Here is a 23,437-nt window from a genome sequence, read left to right as displayed (position 1 = left end):
TAACCCAAATACCCATAGATCTAAACCTGTTCGAAACTGTAACCTGAGCCAACCACAAATAACCAGTGTTTTAAGTTTAGTTTGACAGTCTAGACACTCTGATTAATACTATCTTAAAAAAAGTTTCAACCAATGTAGAGTTCGGCATGTCCAAAATAAACCAGAAATGATGATAATCATGTGCATATTCTTGAGCTGCAGTACTGCACATTGTCACATGTTGTACAGTAAATGCAGTGTTAAAAGCATAGCTTCATTTGAGCCAAGGTTTCTCACCATTTACCAGGAAGCCTGTTTGTCTGTGGCACTGTGTTTGCAAACTAAGGTATGTACAGTGGACCTCTTTAATTTATTGTGTCATTGTGAGGAATTACATATAATTGTTAAGAAAGTAAACACACAATGCTTGGACATTTGTCAAGGAAGCCATACTTAGACTAAATACCTGGAAACCAAATATATATTACATTTAAAGTAAGTATGAAATGCTGGTAAAACTTTATTTTAGGGTTCTGTAATACACAATGTGTAAGGGATTTATTGTTCATCTTACAATACATTTGTGAATTAACATTAAATATGTAAATATTAGCAAGGTGTTTATTGAGATATAAGTATAGTATATTTGAAATATAATTTCCCCCCATATTTTTTTATAAAAACTGGCAGGCATATGTTTTCGAAATGCATTACAATTGATTCAATTGGAAGTAAAATTTTCATGTTAGATAAATATAAAAATACAATATTTCCTCAGTAATGTACCTTTAAGCATATACAGTGCATACATATTCTTGATGGATGGGGTATGCATTTTAGTATTTCTTTTTGTTGTGTTTGGGGATGCATTTATGCAGTATGTGTGTTATCTTTAATCGATATGAGACTTTCTGTCACTAAAAGCCTATTTCACAATGAGTCACATGAGCCAAATGTATTTCTACCAGATCTATAAAGTTTAAATTTGCTATGTATGTTTAAAGTTTGGAGTCATGTCAATGGGCCCTCATTCACCAACCATTCTTAGATGGAGTTCCTTCTTAAAACCCACTTATGCAGTTTCCAAGAAGATTGTGACATTCACCAATATTTTCTTATTTAGGCTTTATTCTGAGGTAAGAACATAATCTATGCACACTCAAAAGCACACTTGCGGACATTTGTGTGCTCACATTTGTTCCAAAAGTTTTTGCGTTTTATTCATTCTACAGTATTATACTACTTCAGTAGTGCAACAACGAATGACACCATAGGACAATTAGAGGGGTCCTTTATACAAACACATAATGACACAAGGGGAGTTAGGTGTGAGTAATCAAAGACAATAACGAGTCCGAGATGTGTTCGTGAAGGCTGGGAAACAAAAAGGCACGTAAAACATGATACCACTGGCACAACAAGAGGTTGTACTGTCTAAACCATGACATAGACACCATTATGCATTGTGTTAAACTGACTAATGTTTCTTAGGAAATTTACTTCCACAACAAATTGCATCTAAGAACTGTAAGACTTTTACTACTGGCCATTTTAATAGCTTACAAGCCAGTAATACAAGTATCTTACAATTTGGAATAGTCATAAGAATTGAGCCCTTGCTAGCGAGACTGAAGATGAACTTTACACAGCCAAAGCTATTTCATTTCATGGCACAGCAATGTTTATTTTTCTTTCATACGCGAATGATAATGATGCAATAACTATCAATATAGGTGAAGATAACTGACTTTTTTGTCAAGTAAAAAGATAAGAAAATCGTGGAAACTCCTCTTTTACTGCAAAAGGTGTTGTGGTCTATATTACCCCAAAAAGCATGCACAGATGCATACTTCGAAAATCCACCCAAAAAAGTAGCCCATCCAGAAACTTTTGGCAAGCTATTTTTAGCGTACTTTGGGACATACTCATCATCTCACATACTAATCTGGCATACTATATAGTATGCAAGTATGCGATTTGAGATTCAGAAACTGCATACGATTTCTGTGTGTGCGCACAGCCCTGCAGAATTATGACCTTTGATGGGGATTGGCGGGGCATTTACCAATGATAATTATGAACACCTGGCATGTGCTTTCAATTTACGAGGACAAGGGAATCATCAGTACAAGAACAAAGATGCAAACAATTATGTGACTTATGAATACGTCATGAATCTGACTTTTCTTAGGACCTTTCTCAAGAACAAATTAAAGAAAAAGCTTTGATAAGGGTAATGAGGCCCTCATTTAAAGATAATGGTGAATGAGTGTAAAGTTTGTCATCAGTGACCATGTGAAAATCTCTACTCTGGTTTAACCCTTGGCCTAAAGAACTACAAAAGTGCAGAGTTATGATCCACAAGCAGCCTAGTTCTGATAGTTCAAAAGATCTGAAGTGAAAATATCAGATGTGGCTAAAGACCAAAGTATTTGCTCTCACTCTTGAACGTTGTCAAGGTCCTGGCTGAGGTGCCTCTAGGAATCTCTATGTACCTGGAGGCCACCGTCAGGGCCTGACTGCAGAGGTGCTCTTGGCATTTTTATGTGCACTACTGTTTATTTATCCCCAATCAGAGGCAGCTGCTCCCTATTGCCTCTGGTTGGGGATCCTATTTAAGTGGAGCTTGTTTGGGTTTCGTTTGTTGGTCATTGTGTGTTCATGTCGACATCTGTGCCACTTGTGAGTCTTTCTCAATGAAATTTATTTTCTTAATGGTTTCTTGAATCCTCTGCACCTGTGCCATACTACCCATGCCTAACAGAATGACCAACCGCAACACCTTAGTACCCAGAGAAATTGCTTGGCAGGGGGCTGTGGGGACTGTCAACTTGGCGGGGAAATCATCTCTCGCAGAGGTTCGCTGAAGTGCTCCTGCCAATGTGGGAGCGCTACGTCTACTATAAGAGGAAATGCTCCTGTGGGGACTCAGAAGCGAGCCTCCATGTGACCGGTACTGGGGGAGGAGGGAGAGAGCGAGTGCGACGCGTCTCTCCCCGACTACCATTCAACATCTGCCACCGGACAGGGACGGAGAGGCTGGTGCTGGTGCAGAGAGTTCATCAGCCCTTGGTGGTGTCGGGTCCCGGCCCGGTGAAACCAGTCTGAGCTCTGCACATGCGGGCTCCACTGCCGCGGTAGGGGTGGAGTACCCGGTGGAGGAGTATGGGACGGCAAAACCAGTACCTGCCCTGCGAATCATTGCTCCACCACTGACAGCTGGTTTGGAGTGTCAGTGTGCGGGGTCTGGTCCGGTTGGGACGGTTCCGGGGCCGAGCATGACACCATCCACCACCACGTTCAAACCTTGTGCCCAGCTCTCTAGCTGTTGCTTGCTGGGCTGGCCCCTCGTGATTGGGACCTGGTGTCCCTCTCCGGAACATCCCCAGTACTGGAGGAATGGTCCAACGGGTCCCTGCTTCCACCGCTGGAGGGCGTGGTCCAACGAGCCACTGCCTCCACCTCCTCCGGAGTGGCTCAGAGAGGGACCCCTACTACCACCCCCTCTGGGACGCTGGCTCCACCTGTCCCAGCGCCTCGCCATGCTCCGGGGGCGGTGCCTCTACCAGTCCTGGCGCTGCGTCCTGCTCTGGGGGCAGAGCCACCACTAATCCTGACGCCCCTTCCTGCCATGGGGGCGGAGCCTCCACCAGTCCAGGCATCCCTTCCTTGTCCCTACCTGCTCTTCCGGTGCTTCTTCCTGTCCCGGGGCTTCATTCTGCTCTGGGGGCAGAGCCACCACCAGACTCAGAGCCACCACCAGGCTCTGGGGGCAGTGCGCCACCCTCCCCAAGCCCCCCCTTCCGCCTCCTCGGGTGTTTCTGTCCGTGCCTTGAGGAAGGGTGCTGTCAGGTCCTGGCTGGGGTGCCTCTTGGCATCTCTAATTATCCCCAATCACAGGCAATTGCCTCTGGTTGGGGATCCTATTTAAGTGGAGCTAGTTCCAGTTTTGTTGGTCGGTCATTGTTTGTGTTTTTCACATCAGTTCACGGTTGTTTTCTGCTTTGTTATTTTGTCTTTAAAGAAGAGTTAAGTTTCTTGAAGTAATGGCTACCTCAACCCGCTCTGCGCCTCACGTCCTTTTCCTTGACCGTGACCGTTGCCTTGAAGTTCAAACATTTATCTTGACATTTTGGCATTTAGGGAGAGCTGCTGTGTAATGGTTCCACAGAAAACCAAATGAATTAATGTTACACTTGTTAGCCATGTTGTACCAGTTTGGTTCCACAGATTCCAATCCTAATGCTAGGCATTCAAGTGTAAAACAAGAATGCATTGTTTTTCCAATACACTTACCTAACTAATCACCTTGAATAAATGTTTAAACATAAATGACCCAAAATGCCTATGAAATGTTATCCCTTTGTGGACAAATGTTGAATTTAGAAGTGAATCCTGTCTGTGGGTAACATCTCCAGCAGAACCAACTGTCAGGCCTTCTTTCCTGCATTTTATTTCGCCGGTCTGCAACAAGGCAGTGCAGCAACAACACCCCTTCTGCTCTCACCAAACTCCACTCATCTAATCAACACTACACCTGCTTTAATTATTAGAATAGATTTGATTAAACTTCATTGTCATTGAAAAAGTACATTACAACGAAATGCAGTTAGCATCTAACCAGAAGTGCAAATAGAAGAGGGCATGAAATGTACAAGTATTAAGTAGAGTGTATGTTACAAGTGGAATCTTTAGATGGGCAATGAGGGCAAATGTAGTACAAATGGCAATTCTAAATGTGCAATTAATTATCTGGATAATATACATAGGTTTGCATACCCTGGAAGAAAATGTGAAATTTTGGTATTGATTTTTAATATATAACAGTTTTTTATTGAAGGATAATGATCATATGAAGCCATTTATTATCACATAGTTGTTTGGCTCTGATAGATATTGAGCATGAAAGTAATTGAATTAAGCTTGACACAATGTATGAGAGTACTAACTATCTCTGTATGGAGGACACTAGGTAAGAAATGTGATGTCCCATTACTGACGGGTCCCAAACACCCTGTCCATACCAGCTGTTTGGAACTGTGTATGTGACTCTCATAGGACTCTCTGAATAGACCCTTGGGTCATAGGTTGGAATACGCTATACAATGGTATTTTGTAGGATAAACTATTTCTTATAATAGTCTGTGTAATGGTTGGCTATGAACACTGACCACCTACCATGTGTCCTGGTATAAATTACTGTGTTTACGTTGTAAGCATTTGGAGAGAAAAATGAAAGAACTATGGAAGGTTATCATCGGAAACATCATGCTGAATAAAGGCTCTCCCCTGACTTCCGGTTGCATTCATTTTGTTCATGGATCACAAATGGACAGAATCTAACAGTTATGGTGCCGTGACCCGGATAGATGGATTTGCACTCTGAATGGTGAGTCAAACCACTCTAAAAGAACAAGTCAGTTAAATCAGCATGAGTATCCAGATTAACACATCTGGAACAAGAAACCTGTGGTAAGGACATGCAAGACTTGCGTTGACACTGAAAGATGTGTACTTAGTCTTAGTCCAGAGACTCCACAGAAGAAGATAAATCTTCGATAAGTCATCTAGAAGTCCTTGCTAAATCTTCCTTGTGATGGGAAGTACTTACTAGATGGAGTAGTAAGTGACACATGTGTGAAGTCCTAATATAGGACACTGTTTTGTGGAAAGCTTCTGTATTCATCTAGGAGTCCTTGTTAATTGGATAACAGGTTGACACGTGTAATAATTGCAATAATAATCTTGTAAGGTGGAGAAAATAAATGACGTCTTTAAGTTAAAAACAATGTGGTAAATACAGGGACTGCAGCCCTCCCTTTGTAATTTAGAAAATGGCAAAATCATTGGCCTATGAGATCAAAAAGAGTTTGAAAATAGATGACTGTCTCCAAGAGAGAGTTTGTTTATATACAGAAAATATGGAAAAATTCAGAGAACGTCTGATGAACTACAAAAAACACGTTGGTCATTGAAATTCAAAAATGGAAGGATAAATTCCTCAAAGATGGTCTTGAAAGACCTTTGAAAGAGAGAATGCGTTTGGGCGTCAGCTGAACAATTGGCTGAACTGGACAAGTTGAAAAAAGGATTTGAAAAGTTTAAAAAAGGATCTGGAAACATTGAAAGCAGGAAACACATCTAAAGACACTCAAAGCCCATTGAAAAAGAAACCAGGATCATGTCACTATTGTGGAATACCTGGCCACTGGCAGCATGAGTCTCGTAAGAAGAAGAAGAACCAAAAGACAAAGACAGGATGTTCAGATGGTTGGAACACAAGACATTCTGCCCACATGCCGAGCAGCGGCAAGCAAAGATCTCTCATGTATGGAATTCAGGAATCAAAGACAGACGATTTCCTGGCGATTGATTAAGAGTTTTAAGTGTGTTTCCAAAAATGTATCGTACCTAAAATATGGAGTAGAGCTGGAACATATCAAGGAAATCTGATCACTTCCCTTGATGATTACCATGCTTATTCAAGTGAATATTAATTTGAAAGCACTTTGATGGTATATTGCATGTTTTAATAGGTATTCAAGGAATAGCCTGTTTTGATGTGCTTTGTCATGTTCACTATGTAATTTTAAATCAAAACGTATTTATTGCGTTGATGATAATGTTTAAAATCGTAAGGCCTCAAGGAGGGCCTCACTACAATGTGTATAGGCTTTAACAGGCCCTGTTCGCTTGTGCATCTAACCCTAGTGATATATTAGAAATTGGTACAATTAAGATTTTCTAATCTGGTAAAGTAGTCTCATGGTTTTCTTACAAAATGTTGCAATACTGTGTTTTCTCTCACCTTGTATATTGTATAAGTGTTTGAATGAAGAATCCACATAGTGATAATCTTTAAAATTAAGAAGACATGCTGTGTCCCATGAGGAGTGAATATGAATCCAAAATAGCCATAAGCCTTTGCAAAGGGTTTCCACCAAGTTGGAATGTTTGTGTTCTCTCTCTCTCTCTGCCTCGTCACAGGACGACTGTTGAGAGGGAAACAATACACAGAGGGTAATAATTTTTTTAACTTAAGTAAAACACATGGTTTTCCATGTGCACTAAATTGGATTCTAATGTGTGTTATAATTTAGTTTTAGTCAAAAGATTGAGATTGCAGTCTCATGTGAAATTATAACAAATAGGGTGAACTCAGCCAAAAGGGAGTTTATCCCCTACAATAAAATGTTATATTTTATTTTAAATGCTGAATTGACTTGGTTAACGAAGAACATTTTAACTGTTTGTTTTTTGTGTTTCTCTAGTTACTGAGATGACATATGTGTTTTGAAGAACAAGTTAGATACTTGTCTCAGTACTAAAAAGGTTTACTGACAAAAATAGTCACACCCTGGGTTCAAAGAGCAGCGCAGAGGGGAGGGGCCAAGTCTCCCACACACCGCCCTGGGTTGGAAGATGACAGGCTTAATTGGGTGTTCATATCTGTTTTAGTTTAGTCATAATTATTATGAATTTTTTGGAATTTCCACAATAACTTTAAGTTACTATGAAGGTCTGGGAGCACACTTTGCAACTTCAAAAGCATTGGATAGGATAGAATTTACACCTTTGGTTAACATATAATGTAAATTAAGTTGAAGAAAAATAACATGTCCTACAACAGACATGGTCAAAATGTGCATTTCAGTTGTAATTTAGTGTTTTGGCTGACCGACACTATTCAAGATTAAAATTACAAAATGAAACAGAGTTGGAAAATGTCCCTACAATTTAGGAGGTTAATCCCACTATACTGGGACTCTTTTTGGACATAATTAACGGAACTATCCACCCCTGAACACCCGAGGCTAAGTATCATTACAATGCCTTATCACTGTAATTATTGTAGCAACAAAACAAGGAGAATGTTCGTCTTCAGTTAAAGATAGCAGAGTTAGAGGCTCGGCTTCTGACGCAAATGTCAGGCAAGGATTATGCTAATGTAGAAATAGAAAAAAATGCGTCAGTGCCACCAGGTAGAAACGATAGTTTTGTTAGCCCCCCGGCACAGCTCCTGCAGCCGGGCAATAACTTTCTCTTGGTCACTGGGAAGAAATGCCGTCGACCAGTTAAACCTGAATCATTGCTAAATCCAACTGAGACAGGTTTTCCCCACTGGAGTCGGAGTCAAGACCCGAGCCGTCTTTGGAGGGGAATGATCGGCAGGCATGTTCTACCTTTGGCCTTGAAAAACTAAAAACTTTAGTCATTGGCAATTCCATTACACGCAGTATTAGACTAAAGAATCAGCCGGCAATCATTCATTGTTTACCGAGGGGCAGAGCCACCGACGTAGCCGCAAATCTGGGGTTGGTGCTAGCGAAGTCTAAAACTGGCAAGTATAGAGAGTGCAGAGATATTGTTATTCACGTTGGCACCAACGACGTTAGGATGAAACAGTCAGAGGTTACGAAGCAGAACATAGCATTAGCGTGTAAACTAGCTAGAAAGATGTGTCGGCATCGAGTAATTGTCTCTGGCCCCCTCCCAGCTAGGGGTGGTGATGAACTCTACAGCAGACTTGCGCAACTCAATCGCTGGCTGAAAACGGAGTTCTGCCCGTCGCAGGAGGTAGAGTTTGTAGATAACTGGCCTTCTTTTTGTGACTCTCCCAGAAATAGGGCCAGTCCTGATCTGCTGAGGAGCGACGGACTCCATCCTAGCTGGAGTGGTGCTCTTCTTTTATCTAGGAACATTGACAGGAGTCTCACTCCTATACCCTTAACATGAGATAGGGTGCAGGTCAAGCTGGCAACTAGCATAGTGGAGTCAGTCAATAGCATAGCCAGAGTAGTTAGTACAGCTTTGCCTATTGCCACTGTGACTCGTTCCAGGCTGAGAAAAGTTAAACAAGGTAGTGCTAACAAAAACAACCTTATAAAGATAAAGCCTTCCTCCACCTCGGTCACAAATAAAAATGATTGTATCACTTTGCATCTCAAAATGGGACTCCTAATGTTAGATCCCTTGCTCCAAAGGCAGTGGCAGTAAATGAGTTTCATTCTTTTGAAGTTTCATTCTTTTGAAGTTTTACTCATGAAAGTTAACCAGGCCGATAAATCGTTCTACATAGCTACTATTTATAGGCCCCCCGGGCCATACACAATGTTCCTCAATGAGTTTCCAGATTTCTTGTCTAACCTTGTAGTCATGGCAGATAGTATTCTAATTTTTGGCGATTTCAATATTCATATGGAAAAGTCCAATGATACTCTTCAAAAAGCCTTTGAAGCCATAATTGACTCAATGGGTTTCATCCAACATGTCTCAGGTCCAACACATTGCCACAATCACACCTTAGATTTAGTCCTGTCACGAGAAATAGATATTGTAGATCTAATAATTTACCCCCAAAATCCTGGATTATTGGATCACTTTCTTATTACATTTACCGTTAAAACAAGAAATCCACTTTCCCCCCAAACAATGAGTTTCAAAAGCCGTACTATAAATTTCTCGGACTACAAATAAATTCCTTGATATTCTTAAAAGTTCACTCATTAACGACAGAGTAAATAAATCTGTAAACGATCAAATCAGGGGTTTCTAAACTCAATACTGCGAAATACATTAGACACAGTTGCACCATTAAAAACAAAAGAAATACGCAAACAGAAACTTGCTCCCTGGTACACAGACAATACTAGAGCACTTAAGCAAGCCTCCAGAAAATTGGAGCGAAAGTGGCGCTCCACCAAGTTGGAAGTATTTAGACTAGCCTGGATAGACAGTACACTACAATACCGAAAATCACTCACGTCTGCTCGATCAGCATATTTCTCCAACCTGATTGAGGCGAACAAAAACTATCCGAAATTTCTCTTTGATACAGTTGTAAAGTTAACAAAAAAGCAAAGCTTAGCAAGTGAAGTGGGTCTTCATTTTAGTTGTTGTGAATACATGAACTACTTTGATGAAAAGATCGTCACCATTAGAAAACAAATAACTGACTCCTCCTTAAATAGTTATGGTCCTCAAAATCTCAGTTGTCCAAAAAATGTCCTGAAATGTCCTGACCAGGTGTCAATGGGGACACTTGAATTTTTTGATACCGTATCGCTTGACACATTTACAAAATTTGTTATGAGTTCTAAACCCATAAACTCTCAGCTAGACCCAATTCCAACAAAATTACTTAAGGAGCTATTTCCTGTGCTAGGAAAAAAATGGCGGAAATTAAGCCTCTTCTAAAAAAATCTAATCCGTCCAGTTGCTTCTTGATCTTAGTGCTTCTTTTGACACTATTGATCACTCCCTTCTCTTAGAGAGACTGGAAACCCATATTGGGCTACGTGGACATGTTCTTGCCTGGTTTAAATCATATTTATCTGAGAAAAATCAGTTTGTTAGTGTGGATGGCATATCCTCTGACAAGTCAAAGGTATGCTTTGGTGTTCCTCAAGGCTCGGTTCTGGGCCCATTATTGTTCTCACTACATATGCTCCCTCTGGGGGATGTAATCCGAAATCGCAATATTAACTTTCACTGTTATGCTGATGACACACAGTTATATATTTCAATGAAGCATGGAGAAGCCCCTAAATTATATACTTTGGAAACATGCATTTCATATATTAGATGACAGAGAATTTCTTGCTCTTAAACTCAAAGAAAACAGAAATGCTTGTTTTAGGACCCAAAAAACAAAGAGTGATGTTAGCAGATCTCACTGTGAACCTCGACGGCTGCATGGTCGTATCCCAAAAAACTGTAAAAAACCTTGGCGTTACGCTTGACCCTGACCTCTCCTTTGAAGAACATATAAAATATGTCTCAAGAGTTGCTTATTTTCATCTTCGAAACATTGCAAAAATTTGAAACTTTCTATCAAAAACTGATGCAGAAAAATGTATCCATGCTTTTGTTACTTCTAGACTAGATTACTGCAATGCTTTTCTCTCTGGTTATCCAGACAAATGAATAAATAAACTTCAATTAGTGCTGCTCACGGCTGCTAGAATCCTAACTAGAACAAAAAAATTTGAACACATTACTCCTGTCCTGGCGTCCTTACACTGGCTGCCTGTTAGGGTTAGGGCTGATTTTAAGGTTTTACTCTTAACCTATAAATCAATACATGGACTTTCCTTGCTGAAATGATCCAGCCATACATACCTACACATAACCTTAGATCGCAAGAAGCAGGCCTTTAAATTGTACCTAGAATTTCTAAACAAACAGCTGGCGGCAGGGCCTTTTCTCATAGAGCTCCACTCCTGTGGAATGATCTGCCAATTCATGGTTAGAGGTTAGAAATGCAAACTCTGTGCAAACTTTCAAGTGTCTACTAAAAACTAATCTCTACAGCACGGTTTATAATTAGGTGTAGCCTGGCCCGGGGGCATGAAGGTGACCAGTAGGCTTGATACTGTCCACCCTTGCTGTCTTGCCAGGTGGGCTCTCGTCGCCACTGGGATGCCCTCCCTCCAATGCCTTTCGGGGGAAGAGTCACTGGCTTGTTGTTGACTCTCTGTTGCGCACTTGTGCAATTGGGCTGTACGCTGCTAGCAATACTCGGCCCTCATTCAGGGGGGTTGCGGTTGGTGGGTGTCCCTTTGGTTGATGCCTGGCAATGTGGGTGGATTGATTTCCTCCCTGTTGGGTCCTGTCTGGGGCCTCCCCCGGGTAGGGCCACAGTGTCACCGGACCCCCCCGTCTCAGTTCCAAGGTGTTACGCAGCTATATTATTGTGCTGGGAATGCACTACTAACTTTTTTTTCAGTCTCCTCCAATTTAAAACTTTAGGAGGAGATGAGGTCCTGGTCCACACCTGCAGATTATCTGGTTTGGGAGGCCCGTTGCTGTCCCTCCTTGTCCACCTGGTCATACTTCTGACCTAGTCTAAAATCAAATAGACTCTGGATTTAGCCCAGAGAAATGTATTTATTATTCCAATTGGACTCTTAATATCTCACCCGGCACAGCCAGAAGAGGACTGTTCACCCCTCTGAGCCTGGGTCCTCTCTAGGTTTCTTCCTAAATTCGACCTTCTTAGGGAGTTTTTCCTAGCCACTGATATTCAACACTACTGTTGTTTGCTCCTTGAGGTTTAAGGCCGGATGTCTCTGTGAAGCACTTTGTGACAACTGTTGTAAAAAGGGCTTTATAAATAAATTTGATTGATTGATTAATCAAGATGTTATGTTTGTGTTTCACATAAGGTAGTTTGGCCATAACCTTTAAAAAAATGCTAAATTTAGGTGCTGATAATACAGTCACCCTGATGGTTGCAGCAGGTACACCGCTGCAACCTGAGCTGGAGTTTTTTCCAATAATAGTTAAACAGACATTCCCATAGAGGGCAATTTGTTTATTTAGTTAGGTGTGTGCCACCAAACTACAGGAGTTTATAAATACATGATAGCCAATTTCATTGACCTGAGAAAAGATTCCAAAGTGTAATCAAAATTAGCTTTAAATTTGTCAATGGGTTATATAGTTTATAATTCCTTCACACAAGAGACCATGTTACACATTTGATGTCTTTGATTTTGTTTTCAACATGTTCATTTTGATTTTGATTTCAATTAATTTACAGTATGCAACTCCATATCGAATGGATTCTAGATCCATCCCTATTACAAATTCTCCATTTTTACATGTCCGTCCCAAAATGATGGCCGGTGTGGGTTCAGGATGGCGCCTCCTGTGGCCGTATTCGACATGATTCTGCTTTCACTCATGGTGTCACTTTCCATTGACTTCATGAAGTGAAAGCAGGGGGGATGTATGATATAATAATTGATTATGATTGGAAAGAGTTGGGCTTAAGGCTCAAAGCAAATCAAATTGGTATATAAAAGGAGTTACATGAAAAATTAAAATAATTTTTGGGTTTTTTTCTGTTTGCATAGTAATCTGCCATGTTTAATTAACATATTCTGTTCTTAGGATTTGTTTTAATGGTTTATTTGGAAACCGTTTGTTTGATGTAAGGTCTAACATTTTAATGGTGGAATAGCATAGATCTTACCATTTTTTATTTAGTTGGGCAAAGTCAAGTCTGATCAAACAACGGAATCTCATTCTACTGCCAGGTGTTATCCGGCATAAATATAGCACATTGAATGAAACATCAACCAAGCTAGTTCTGGATGGAAAATTACATAGACTTTTATGGAAATTTGTCTGAATAGGGTGTAAGCTTCACTCTAATAATGGAACTTCTGAGATCCACAAGTTCCAAGACTGATCTATTGTCTTCATTGTTGGGAGTTGACGGAACCATACCCAGTGGATGAAAGAGGGACTGTTGAACCACACTAATCGTTGTTTTGTAGTTATACGTTCAACAGATCAGGACATCACAACCCCTTTTCTGATGATGCATCACGTCACTGACTGGACACAGACAACTGAGTGTGAGTACCAGCAACATATTCAAGAAGGATTTCAACCACAACCACATGGGTCACATCTGTTCCAAATCTTCCTGACCACTCACATGGCAGAACGATGCCAGGGTCAGATCACTTGGCTTCACATTCCATTTCCAGATGAATCATCGACAGCAAGATGAGAGGAGAATCCACCTGAGTCCTGAATGACTCCACATACTACAGGTCAGAGTACCACGGGCCAGTTGACTGGAAAGATCACATGGTCCCATCACAGTGGAAGACACTGTTGTGGTGTTAATCTTGAATTAGTGAAGTTTTGGAAACTCACTATTCCACTACACCCCTACACTGACATGTTAATACAACCAGGCAATTTGCTGGGTCCGCATCACACTGAATGCAATAACTGATATTGGAACTTTACATCTCTGATGCAAGACAGAGAAGACTGAAGACTAGAACTACAGGACATTTGATGGGAATCTAAGGTCGTTCCTAACAATAAATAGTTTTCCTAAAGTGACTGGTATTTTGATCTCTTATGCATGTATGGTAATTCCTCACAAGGCAGATGGACCTACATATGATTACTACTTCATTGGAGTTGAGTGTTGTGTTACGTTCAGGATTGTTGCTATGATGTTGATGCATGAATCATGATATGGACAAGGGGGGACTTTGATTGTTTAAAGGGCTTATAGGGAATGAACTATGCATTTCATTAATATGTCATGTTAGGTCAGTTTCTGTTGGACACAGGTTAGACTGATAGTAGCTTGAGACTTGATGTGTTTGGTAAAGATCGATCACGATGGTCGCCATGACTGCAATGCCATACAGTGCTATGTGTCAGGGCAAGCTGTGTCCATTGCATCTTATTTTCATTTCATTTAAGGAATAATAAAGCCTCATAGACCAGATAGTCCTTTTTATTATTTTTCTTGATTGTTTTTTACAGAAGTGTTTGGACCTTTTCAGTTCATTAAGAATTGGACTGTACTTTTATTTAGCTAGTTTTATCAACATCTAATGATTAATTGTTACATGATTGAAGGGGGGACTGATAGATATTGAGCATGAAAGTAATTGAATTAAGCTTGACACAATGTATGAGAGTACTAACTATCTCTGTATGGAGGACACTAAATGTAATGTCCCATTACTGATGGGTCCCAAACATACCAGCTGTTAGGATCTGTGTATGTGACTGTCATAGGACTCTCTGAATAGACCCTTGGGTCATAGGTTGGAATATGCCATACAAGGGTATTTTGTAGGATAAACTATTTCTTATAATAGTCTGTGTAATGGTTGGCTATGAACACTGACCACCTCCTTTGTGTCCTGGTATAAATGACTGTGTTTATGTTGTAAGCATTTGGAGAGAAAAATGAAAGAACTATGGAAGGTAATCATCGTAAACCTCATGCTGAATAAAGGCTCTCCCCAGACTTCCAGTTGCATTCATTTTGTTCATGGATCACAAATGGACAGAATCTAACAGCTCCTATTACAATAATAATGATAACAGAAATCACCCAAATTGCCCTGATACAAATTGTACATACCCTTGTATGTTTGGCCTTACAGATACACAAGGTGACAATGGTAATTAAAGTTACATTTCCCACAACTATGACTTTTTAAATTGCATTTAGTGTATGTGTATGAATAGTCAATGAGTTAGTTAGCTCTCACATGGATGCACTGAGCAGGCCCGATACTGAGCCATGGGGAGCAGAAAAGAACTGTCAAAAGACCTGCATAACAAGTTAATGGAACGTTATAAAGATGGAAAAGTATATAAAAAGATCCAAAGCCTTGCAAATGCCAGTCAGTACTGTTCAATCACTTATTAAGAAGTGGAAGATTTGGGGATTTCTTGATACCAAGTCAAGGTCAGGTAGATCAAGAAAGGTCAGCCAAAACTGCCAGAAGAATTGTTCGGGATACAAAGAAAAACCCACAGGACCTCAGGAGAAATACAGGCTGCTCTGGAAACAGACAGTGTGGTTGTTTCATAATATGACGATACCTGAACAGCTGCATAGTGGAGTTGCCAGAAAGAAGACTTTACTGCGCCAATTCCACAAAAAAGCCTGGTTAAAATATGCCCAACATCACCTTGACACATCTCACAGCTTTTGGCACACTGTAAGTTGGGGTGATGAGACCAAAATAGAGCTTTATGGTCACAACCATAAGCACTATGTTTGGAGAGGGGTCAACAAGGCTTATAGTGAACAGAATACCATCCCCACTGTGAAGCATGGTGGTGGCTAACTGATGTTTTGGGAGTGTGTGAGCTTTTAAGGCACAGGGAATCTTGTGAAAATTGATGGCTAGATGAATGCAGAAATACCGGCAAACAATTTGCATTCATCTGCACAAAAGCTGCGCAAGGGACATTCTTGGACATTCCAGCACGACAATGACCCTAAGCACAAGGCCAAGTTGACTCTCCAGTGGTGACATCAGAAAAAGGTGAAGGTTCTGGAATGTGTCATCACAGTCTCCTGACCTTAATATCATTGAGCCACTCTGGGGAGATGACCCAAGACTTTGCATGACCTGGAGGCATTTTGCCAAGACAAATGGGCAGCTATACAACCTGCAAGAATTCGGGGCCTCATAGACAACTATTACAAAAGACGCTGATGCTAAAGGGGGCAATACACAGTATTAAGAACTAATGGCGCTTTTCCATTGCATGGTACCGGCTCGACTCTACTCGCCTCGACTACCCGCTTTTTTGCTTTTCCACTGGCCAAAAGTTGGGATAGTACCTGGTACAAGATAATTTTTTTAGTACCTGCTTCGTCGAGGTTCCAACCGTGCTGAGGCGATACCAAAAGGTGATGTGAAAACACGGAAGACTTCTGATTGGACAAGAGTGACTCAAAGCGTTTTAGCTTTGTTAGAGAATGGTTTTACAAGACGAGAACCATGTCTGTGCCAGGGGGTCTGTGCTAGGAGTCCTTGCATTGAAATGGGTTAATTTCAGTGCTAATGCATAGGACTAGACTCGTAATTCAAATGATCGTATTTTCCCACAACTTCTCTCGGTTTGGACCTATATATATACACTCACCTAAAGGTGAAACGTCTGTCCTCTGTGATTGCCTACAAGGGTTTTGCCACCAAATACTAAGTCATGTTTTGCAGAGGGGTCGAATACTTATTTCACTAATTAAAATGCAAATCAATTTATAACATTTTTTACATGCGTTTTTCTGGATTTTCTTTTCATTTCTGTCTCTCACTGTTCAAATAAACCTACCTTTAAAATTATAGACTGATCATTTCTTTGTCAGTGTGCAAATGTACAAAATCAGCAGGGGATCAAAAATGTTTTCCCTCACTGTAAATTCATGTACATATATCTCTCCGTTATACACTCACCTAAAGGATTATTAGGAACACCTGTTAAATTTCTCATTAATGCAATTATCTAATCAACCAATAACATGGCAGTTGCTTCAATGCATTTAGGGGTGTGGTCCTTGTCAAGACAATCTCCTGAACTCCAAACTGAATGTCAAAATGGGAAATGGCAATTTTGAGCGTGGCATGGTTGTTGGTGCCAGACGGGCCGATCGGAGTATTTCACAATCTGCTCAGTTACTGGGATTTTCACGCACAACCATTTCTAGGGTTTACAAAGAATGGTGTGAAAAGGGAAAAACATCCAGTATGGGGCAGTCCTGTGGGCGAAAATGCCTTGTTGATGCTAGAGGTCAGAGGAGAATGGGCCGACTGATTCAAGCTGATAGAAGAGCAACTTTGACTGAAATAACCACTTGTTACAACCGGGGTATGCAGCAAAGCATTTGTGAAGCCACAACATGCACAACCTTGAGGCGGATGGGCTACAACAGCAGAAGACCCCACCGGGTACCACTCATCTCACAAATAGGAAAAAGAGGCTACAATTTGCCTGAGCTCACCAAAATTGGACAGTTGAAGACTGGAAGAATGTTTCCTGGTCTGATGAGTCTCGATTTCTGTTGAGAGATTCAGAGGGTAGAGTCAGAATTTGGCGTAAACAGAATGAGAACATGGATCCATCATGCTTTGTTACCACTGTGCAGGCTGGTGGTGGTGGTGTAATGGTGTGGGGGATGTTTTCTTGGCACACTTTAGGCCCCTTAGTGCCAATTGGGCATTGTTTAAATGCCACGGCCTACCTGAGCATTGTTTCTGACCATGTCCATCCCTTTATGACCACCATGTACCCATCCTCTGATGGCTACTTCCAGCAGGATAATGCACCATGTCACAAAGCTTGAATCATTTCAAATTGGTTTCTTGAACATGACAATGAGTTCACTGTACCCCACAGTCACCAGATCTCAACCCAATAGAGCATCTTTGGGATGTGGTGGAACGGAAGCTTCGTGCCCTGGATGTGCATCCCACAAATCTCCATCAACTGCAAGATGCTATCCTATCAATATGGGCCAACATTTTTAAAGAATGCTTTCAGCACCTTGTTGAGTCAATGCCATGTAGAATAAAGGCAGTTCTGAAGGCGAAAGGGGGTCAAACACAGTATTAATATGGTGTTCCTAATAATCCTTTAGGTGAGTGTATATACATAGTTAGGTCCCAGAAATATTTGGACACTGACACAATTTTCATAATTTTGGCTCTGTACTTCACCACAATGGATTTGAAATGAAACAGCCAAGATGCCATTGAAGTGCAGACCTTCAGGTTTAATTCAAGGGGTTGAACAAAAATAGTGTATGAAATGTTTAGGAATTGCAACCATTTTCATACCCAGTCCCCTTATTTCAGGGGTTCAAATTTAATTGGACAAATTAACAAAATAATAAATAAAATGTTCATTTTTAATACTTTGTCAAGAATCCTTTGCAGCCAATGACTGCTTGAAGTCTGGAACACATGGTCATCACCAAATGTTGGGTTTCCTCCTTTGGGATTCTTTGTCAGGCCTTTACTGCAACTGTCTTCAGTTGTTGTTTGTTCGTGGGTCTTTCTGCCTTAAGTTTTGTCTTCAGCAAGTGAAATGCAAGCTCCTGGTTTGCTTTCGTAATATGTTTTGGGTCATTGTCCATCTGTGAAGTGAAACACCGTCCAATCAACTTCACTGAATTTGACTGAATCTGAGCAGACAATACATCCTTATACACTTCAGAATTCATCCAGCTGCTTCTGTCTTCTGTCACATCATCAATAAACACTAGTGACCCAGTGCCATTGGAAGCCATGTATCCTCATGATATCACACTGTCTCCACTGTGTTTTACAGATGATGTGGTATGCTTCGGATCATGAGCAGATTAGAAATTGTAGATTAGAAATTGTTCTTGTCAGACGACTTGGCCAGATCATCTCTGAAACAGGAAAGCTTGTTGGGTGCTCCCGGTCAGAAGTGGTGAGCCACTACCGACAGTTGTCCAAGGGGGCAAACCACAAACTGGTGACAGGGTGTTGTGTGCCTAAGGCACATTGATGTGCAAGGGCAATGAAGGTTATCCCATCTGGTCCGAACCTAAGGTTATCTGGTCCGATGACTCCCGTTTTGTCACATGGATGGCCATGTACATGTGCACCATTTACCTGGGCAAGTGATGGCACCAGGATGCACTCAAGGGGAGACGACAAGATGGTGGAAAGCAGTGTGATGCCCTGGGCAATGTTCTGCTGGGAAAACCTTGTTCCAGGCATTCATGTGAACGTCAATTTGACACATGCCCACCTACCAAAACATCGTTGCAGACCACTACTCCCTTTCATGGCAATGTTTTTCCATAATGGCAGTGGCCTCTTTCAGCAGGATGATGCGCTCTACCACACTGCACACATTGTTTGGGAATTGTATGAGGAACATCATGAAGTGTTCAAGGTGTTGTCTTGGCCTCGAAATTCCTCATTTGGGATGTGCTGGACAAACAAGTCTGATCCACGGCGGCTCCACCACACTACTTATAGGACTTGTAGGATCTTATGTTAATTTTGTGGTGCCAGATACCACAGGACAATTTCAAGGGTCATGTAGAGTCCATGCCTCAGTGGTTTGGCACGGTTTTGGCGGCACGGAGAGGACCAAGAGCATATTAGGAAGGTGGTCATAATATTTGGGCGGTCATACAATTCCTGAATTGTGTGTAGTGGGATATTGCACCATTCTTCAAGAACAAAAGCCTTACCAGTATGCATTGCCATTTTAAGTGAAATCTAGAGTTACCACCTATTATTGTACCTGTTAATGTCAGAGACATGGTTATTGAAAGCATTCATTTTCTGTCCTTCATGTGACTTCCTAGACCAGTGTTTCCCAATCCTGGTCCTCGGGATTATATAGTACACTTGTCCCTGTACTATGCAAAGCAAGACATTGAAATAAGGCCTTATGGGATATGTAATGTATTTACAGTTATAACATTTGTCTAGGACAGTTTTTCCAAATCCTGGTCCTCGGGACCCAAAGGGGTGCACATTTTTATTTTTGCCCCTAGCACTCACACACCTGTTTCAAATGTTGCCCTACCACTAACACACTGGACGTAATCAACCTATCATCAAGTCATTAATTTGAATCAGGTGTGTGAGTGCTAGGGGCAAAAACAACAATGTGCACCCATTTGGGTCCCGAGGACCAGGATTTGGAAACACTGTCCTAGACAAATGTTATAACTGTAAATACATTACATATCCCATAAGGCCTTATTTCAATGTCTTGCTTTGCATAGTACAGGGACCAGTGTACTATATATTTCTGATACAGATACAAACAATGTTTTTAGAAATTTGGGCCAATTTATTGAAAAAAACTAATGTACATAAGCATTCATAAGAACTTTAATTCAACACTTTGCAGAAGCGCAATCACAGCTTTCTTGGATATGCATACACCAACATTGCTAACCTGGATTTGGGCAGTTTCTCCTATTGTTCCTTGTAGATCATCCAGACTGGATTCGGAGCATGGGTGAACTTTTAAGTTTTATTATTTCTTCCTCCACAAAGTCGCAGAAATAATTGCTCTTTATGTTGGATTTATCTTCTATTTTTTATGTTATATCTCCTAGTTCCTCAAACCTACCCTTCTGGCCTGATGATCAAGGTGATTTAGCTAGCTAGAAGCCCTTCTTTTCATAACCAAGTTCATCCACCTCCCAAAATCTCTATTTTAAAAAATATCCTCAAAGGAAAAATAGTTTGCATGGTACCACCAAACATGGAGAACACGGCACAGCATTGAAAGCTCTCATTAGCTGCTGCTTAAATGAGATGACATCACACATGTCACATTACCTAATGCTAACATAAACAATTGTAGTGTCTCTGTTTTACAGAATGCTGTGTGACAAAGAAGTCGTCCATACAGATGGCCAAAGTGTGGTGCTGGTGATCTACATCCTCACCTTCCTGATTGGGTTCCCGACCAACATGGTGGCCTTCTACACCTTCTGCAAGAAGGTGACGCAGAAAACTATGCCTATTGACATCCTACTCCTGAACCTGACAGTCTCGGACCTCGTCTTTCTGCTCTTCCTGCCCTTCAAGATCAAGGAGGCAGCGGACAACATGATATGGAAGATGCCTGACTTCCTTTGTTCATTGACTAGCTTCATCTTCTACACCACCATCTACAACAGCACCTTCTTTCTGACCGCCATTAGTGTCGATCGCTACTTGAGTGTGGCCTTCCCCATCCAGTACAAACTCAAAAGACGACCTTTGTATGCCATAGGGGCCAGCTTCTTCTTCTGGGTGATCTCCATGGCACACATCAGTATTGTCTACATCATGCAATACATTGATCAATCCAACACCAACACCAACAGTACCCAGAAAGATCCTTGCAGATGTTATGAGAACTTCACCCAAGAGCAGCTCAAGGTCCTAATGCCTGTCCGTCTGGAAGTCTTCCTTGTGCTTTTTTGTGTTCCTTTTCTCATCTGCTGCTTCTGCTACATCAACTTTGTGTGGATCCTCTCCCATAGGCCCAACATCAACCCAAAGAGGCGCCTGCGGGCCATTGGCCTGTCTCTGGGGACCCTGCTGGTGTTTATTGTCTGCTTCGCACCCTTTAACCTGTCACACATGGTGGGCTTCATTAAATGGGAGAGTCCCTCTTGGCGGGTGGAAGCAGTCTTAACCAGTACCATCAACGCAAGCCTGGACCCCATCATCTTCTACTTTTCCTCGTCGGCTCTCAGGGCTACTTTCCACTACCTCATTAAGAGCCTGATGCAGGTGTTGTGCTGTGGCTGTAAGGCTGTCCACTCCCCCCTGTTATTCTGCTCCAGAACCCAAGACAGCAGAGAAAACCCAAGTAGCAGCTCATTGTAGGGTGTAGTGTTGCCATATGCTGCACGTCTAACATGTCCACTGGGCTAGTTATGCGTTGCCCTATTCAACATATTCTTCACACTTAAGATTCTACTAAAAGGGCAGATAACTATTGTGAACAGTTGTGGGGGAACAACCTAACCAAAAATGTTGAATGGGCGAGACAGGTGGAAATAAAATGAGTAATAAAATAGTATTTATATAGTATTTCTTTGGTCAAACAAAAACATAAACACAGTCTTCCCACAACAAGTGGGACCTGTTTCAAAGGGGTCAAGTATTAAGGTAAAGCAGCAACATGTTTTTTATTCTTAATTTTGCAAACTTGTAAAAACTATTTTCAAACATGGAGTTACCTGTGTAGTAGTAAAAAGATTTGCAAACATGGAATTACTTTTGTAGTTGTAAGAAAGATTTGTATGCTTGTAACTAACTTGATATTTGGAATCATGCAACTCATTAATTACACTTGCCAATGTAGAATTTGGACACACAGGATTTTCCCCTAGACCTACAAGAAAATGCTTATTATTTGTAAACGACAATCTGCGGTCGTAGGTTTTACAGCGTTTGCAAGCGGAGATACCCATGAGAACTCCAATTGGCATGACATAGCTTTTTCTGACAAATTAACTGAGTAGATTCTGGAACATGCAGCGCCATTGTTTTAACTCATAGTGAGGCAGAAAAGGAAAAACAGTCTCAGCATGGTCGGCTTCTCCTACCCGCTTGTACCTCAGTTTATGATACTATCGACCGAAATAGTCGACGCGTCATAATCCCCATTTAACCTAGCGGCAAAATGATATACTGGCTAGTTTCCGGTTCGTTTCACATTTCCCCATACATTTTTCCCATAAGCGATTTTAGAATCGCTTCATATAAGGTCTGCGTTTTGTGTGGACTTACGCCACATTGCCGTTTTGATAACCGTTTAAATCTTGTCAGAACAAGGTGACGAATGTCAACATATTTGCTTAAATGACCCCTATAAATGTGTACATGCTAATTAGCAACATAGCTTACCTAATGTAAGACTACAAGTCTCTAAAGTAAACTTCTGTACGTCATTTCTAACCTTAGTTAATGTTGACCATTCCAAAATCCTTGTGCTTGTGCTGAAGTGTTACATATCTTCCGTTCTCTTTCTATGTTCTGGCTGGGCCATTCCAAAACGTTAATCTTCTTCTGGTGAAGCCATGCTTTTGTGAATTTGGATGTGTGCTTTGGGTCGTTGTCGTGCTGAAAGGTGAACTTCCTCTTCATCTTCATCTTTCTAATGGACACCTGAAGCTTTTGTGCCAAAATGTCCTGGTATTTGCAACTGTTCATAATTCCCTCCACACTGACTAAAGCCCCGGTTCCAGCTGAAGAAAAACAGTCCCAAAGCATGACGCTGCCACCACCATGCTTCACTGTGGGTATGGAGTTCTTTCGATGTTGTTTTTGCACCAAACATACCTTTTGGTATTATGGCCAAAAAGTTGAACCTTGGTTTCATCAGACCATAACACATTTTTCCACGTGCTTTTGGGGGATTATTTTTTTTTTACTTTTACATGTAGCTTATAGCCTGTGTTTGCCAGAAATTCTTGCAGTTTTTTTTTTTGCTCTCTGCGGACCATGGCTTTTGCTCTGAGATGTAACTAAGAAAATGTCAGGAAGATCCTACTAAAACAGCTGAAATGTATTTGTGATCAGAGTCACTTTAAATGATGGCAGGTGTATAATGACTTCTATTTAACATGAGTCTGAATGTGAATGGTTTATTCTGAACACAGCCACAT

The 23,437-nt window shown here is 41.1% G+C and overlaps 1 protein-coding gene across 1 annotated transcript; it reads left to right on the top strand.

The window, feature by feature from the left end:
- The first annotated feature begins 252 nt into the window (after positions 1-252).
- Positions 253-22,871, top strand: LOC105028372 (free fatty acid receptor 2). Its single transcript, XM_020040813.3, has 2 exons — positions 253-325; positions 20,651-22,871. The coding sequence occupies exon 2, from the start codon at positions 20,652-20,654 to the stop codon at positions 21,648-21,650; it is 999 nt and encodes a 332-aa protein (XP_019896372.1). The 5' UTR covers positions 253-325; position 20,651; the 3' UTR covers positions 21,651-22,871.
- The last annotated feature ends 566 nt before the right edge of the window (positions 22,872-23,437 follow it).

The sequence above is a fragment of the Esox lucius genome, chromosome 20, assembly GCF_011004845.1.
Source record: "Esox lucius isolate fEsoLuc1 chromosome 20, fEsoLuc1.pri, whole genome shotgun sequence".
Taxonomy (NCBI): Eukaryota; Metazoa; Chordata; class Actinopteri; order Esociformes; family Esocidae; genus Esox; species Esox lucius.
Note: the sequence above shows the minus strand (reverse complement) of the source record. Positions and strands in the feature narration are given on the sequence as shown.

Excerpts from the sequence above, each read along its gene's own strand:
- LOC105028372 (XM_020040813.3), top strand. The coding sequence starts at position 20,652 with ATGCTGTGTGACAAAGAAGTCGTCCATACAGATGGCCAAAGTGTGGTG.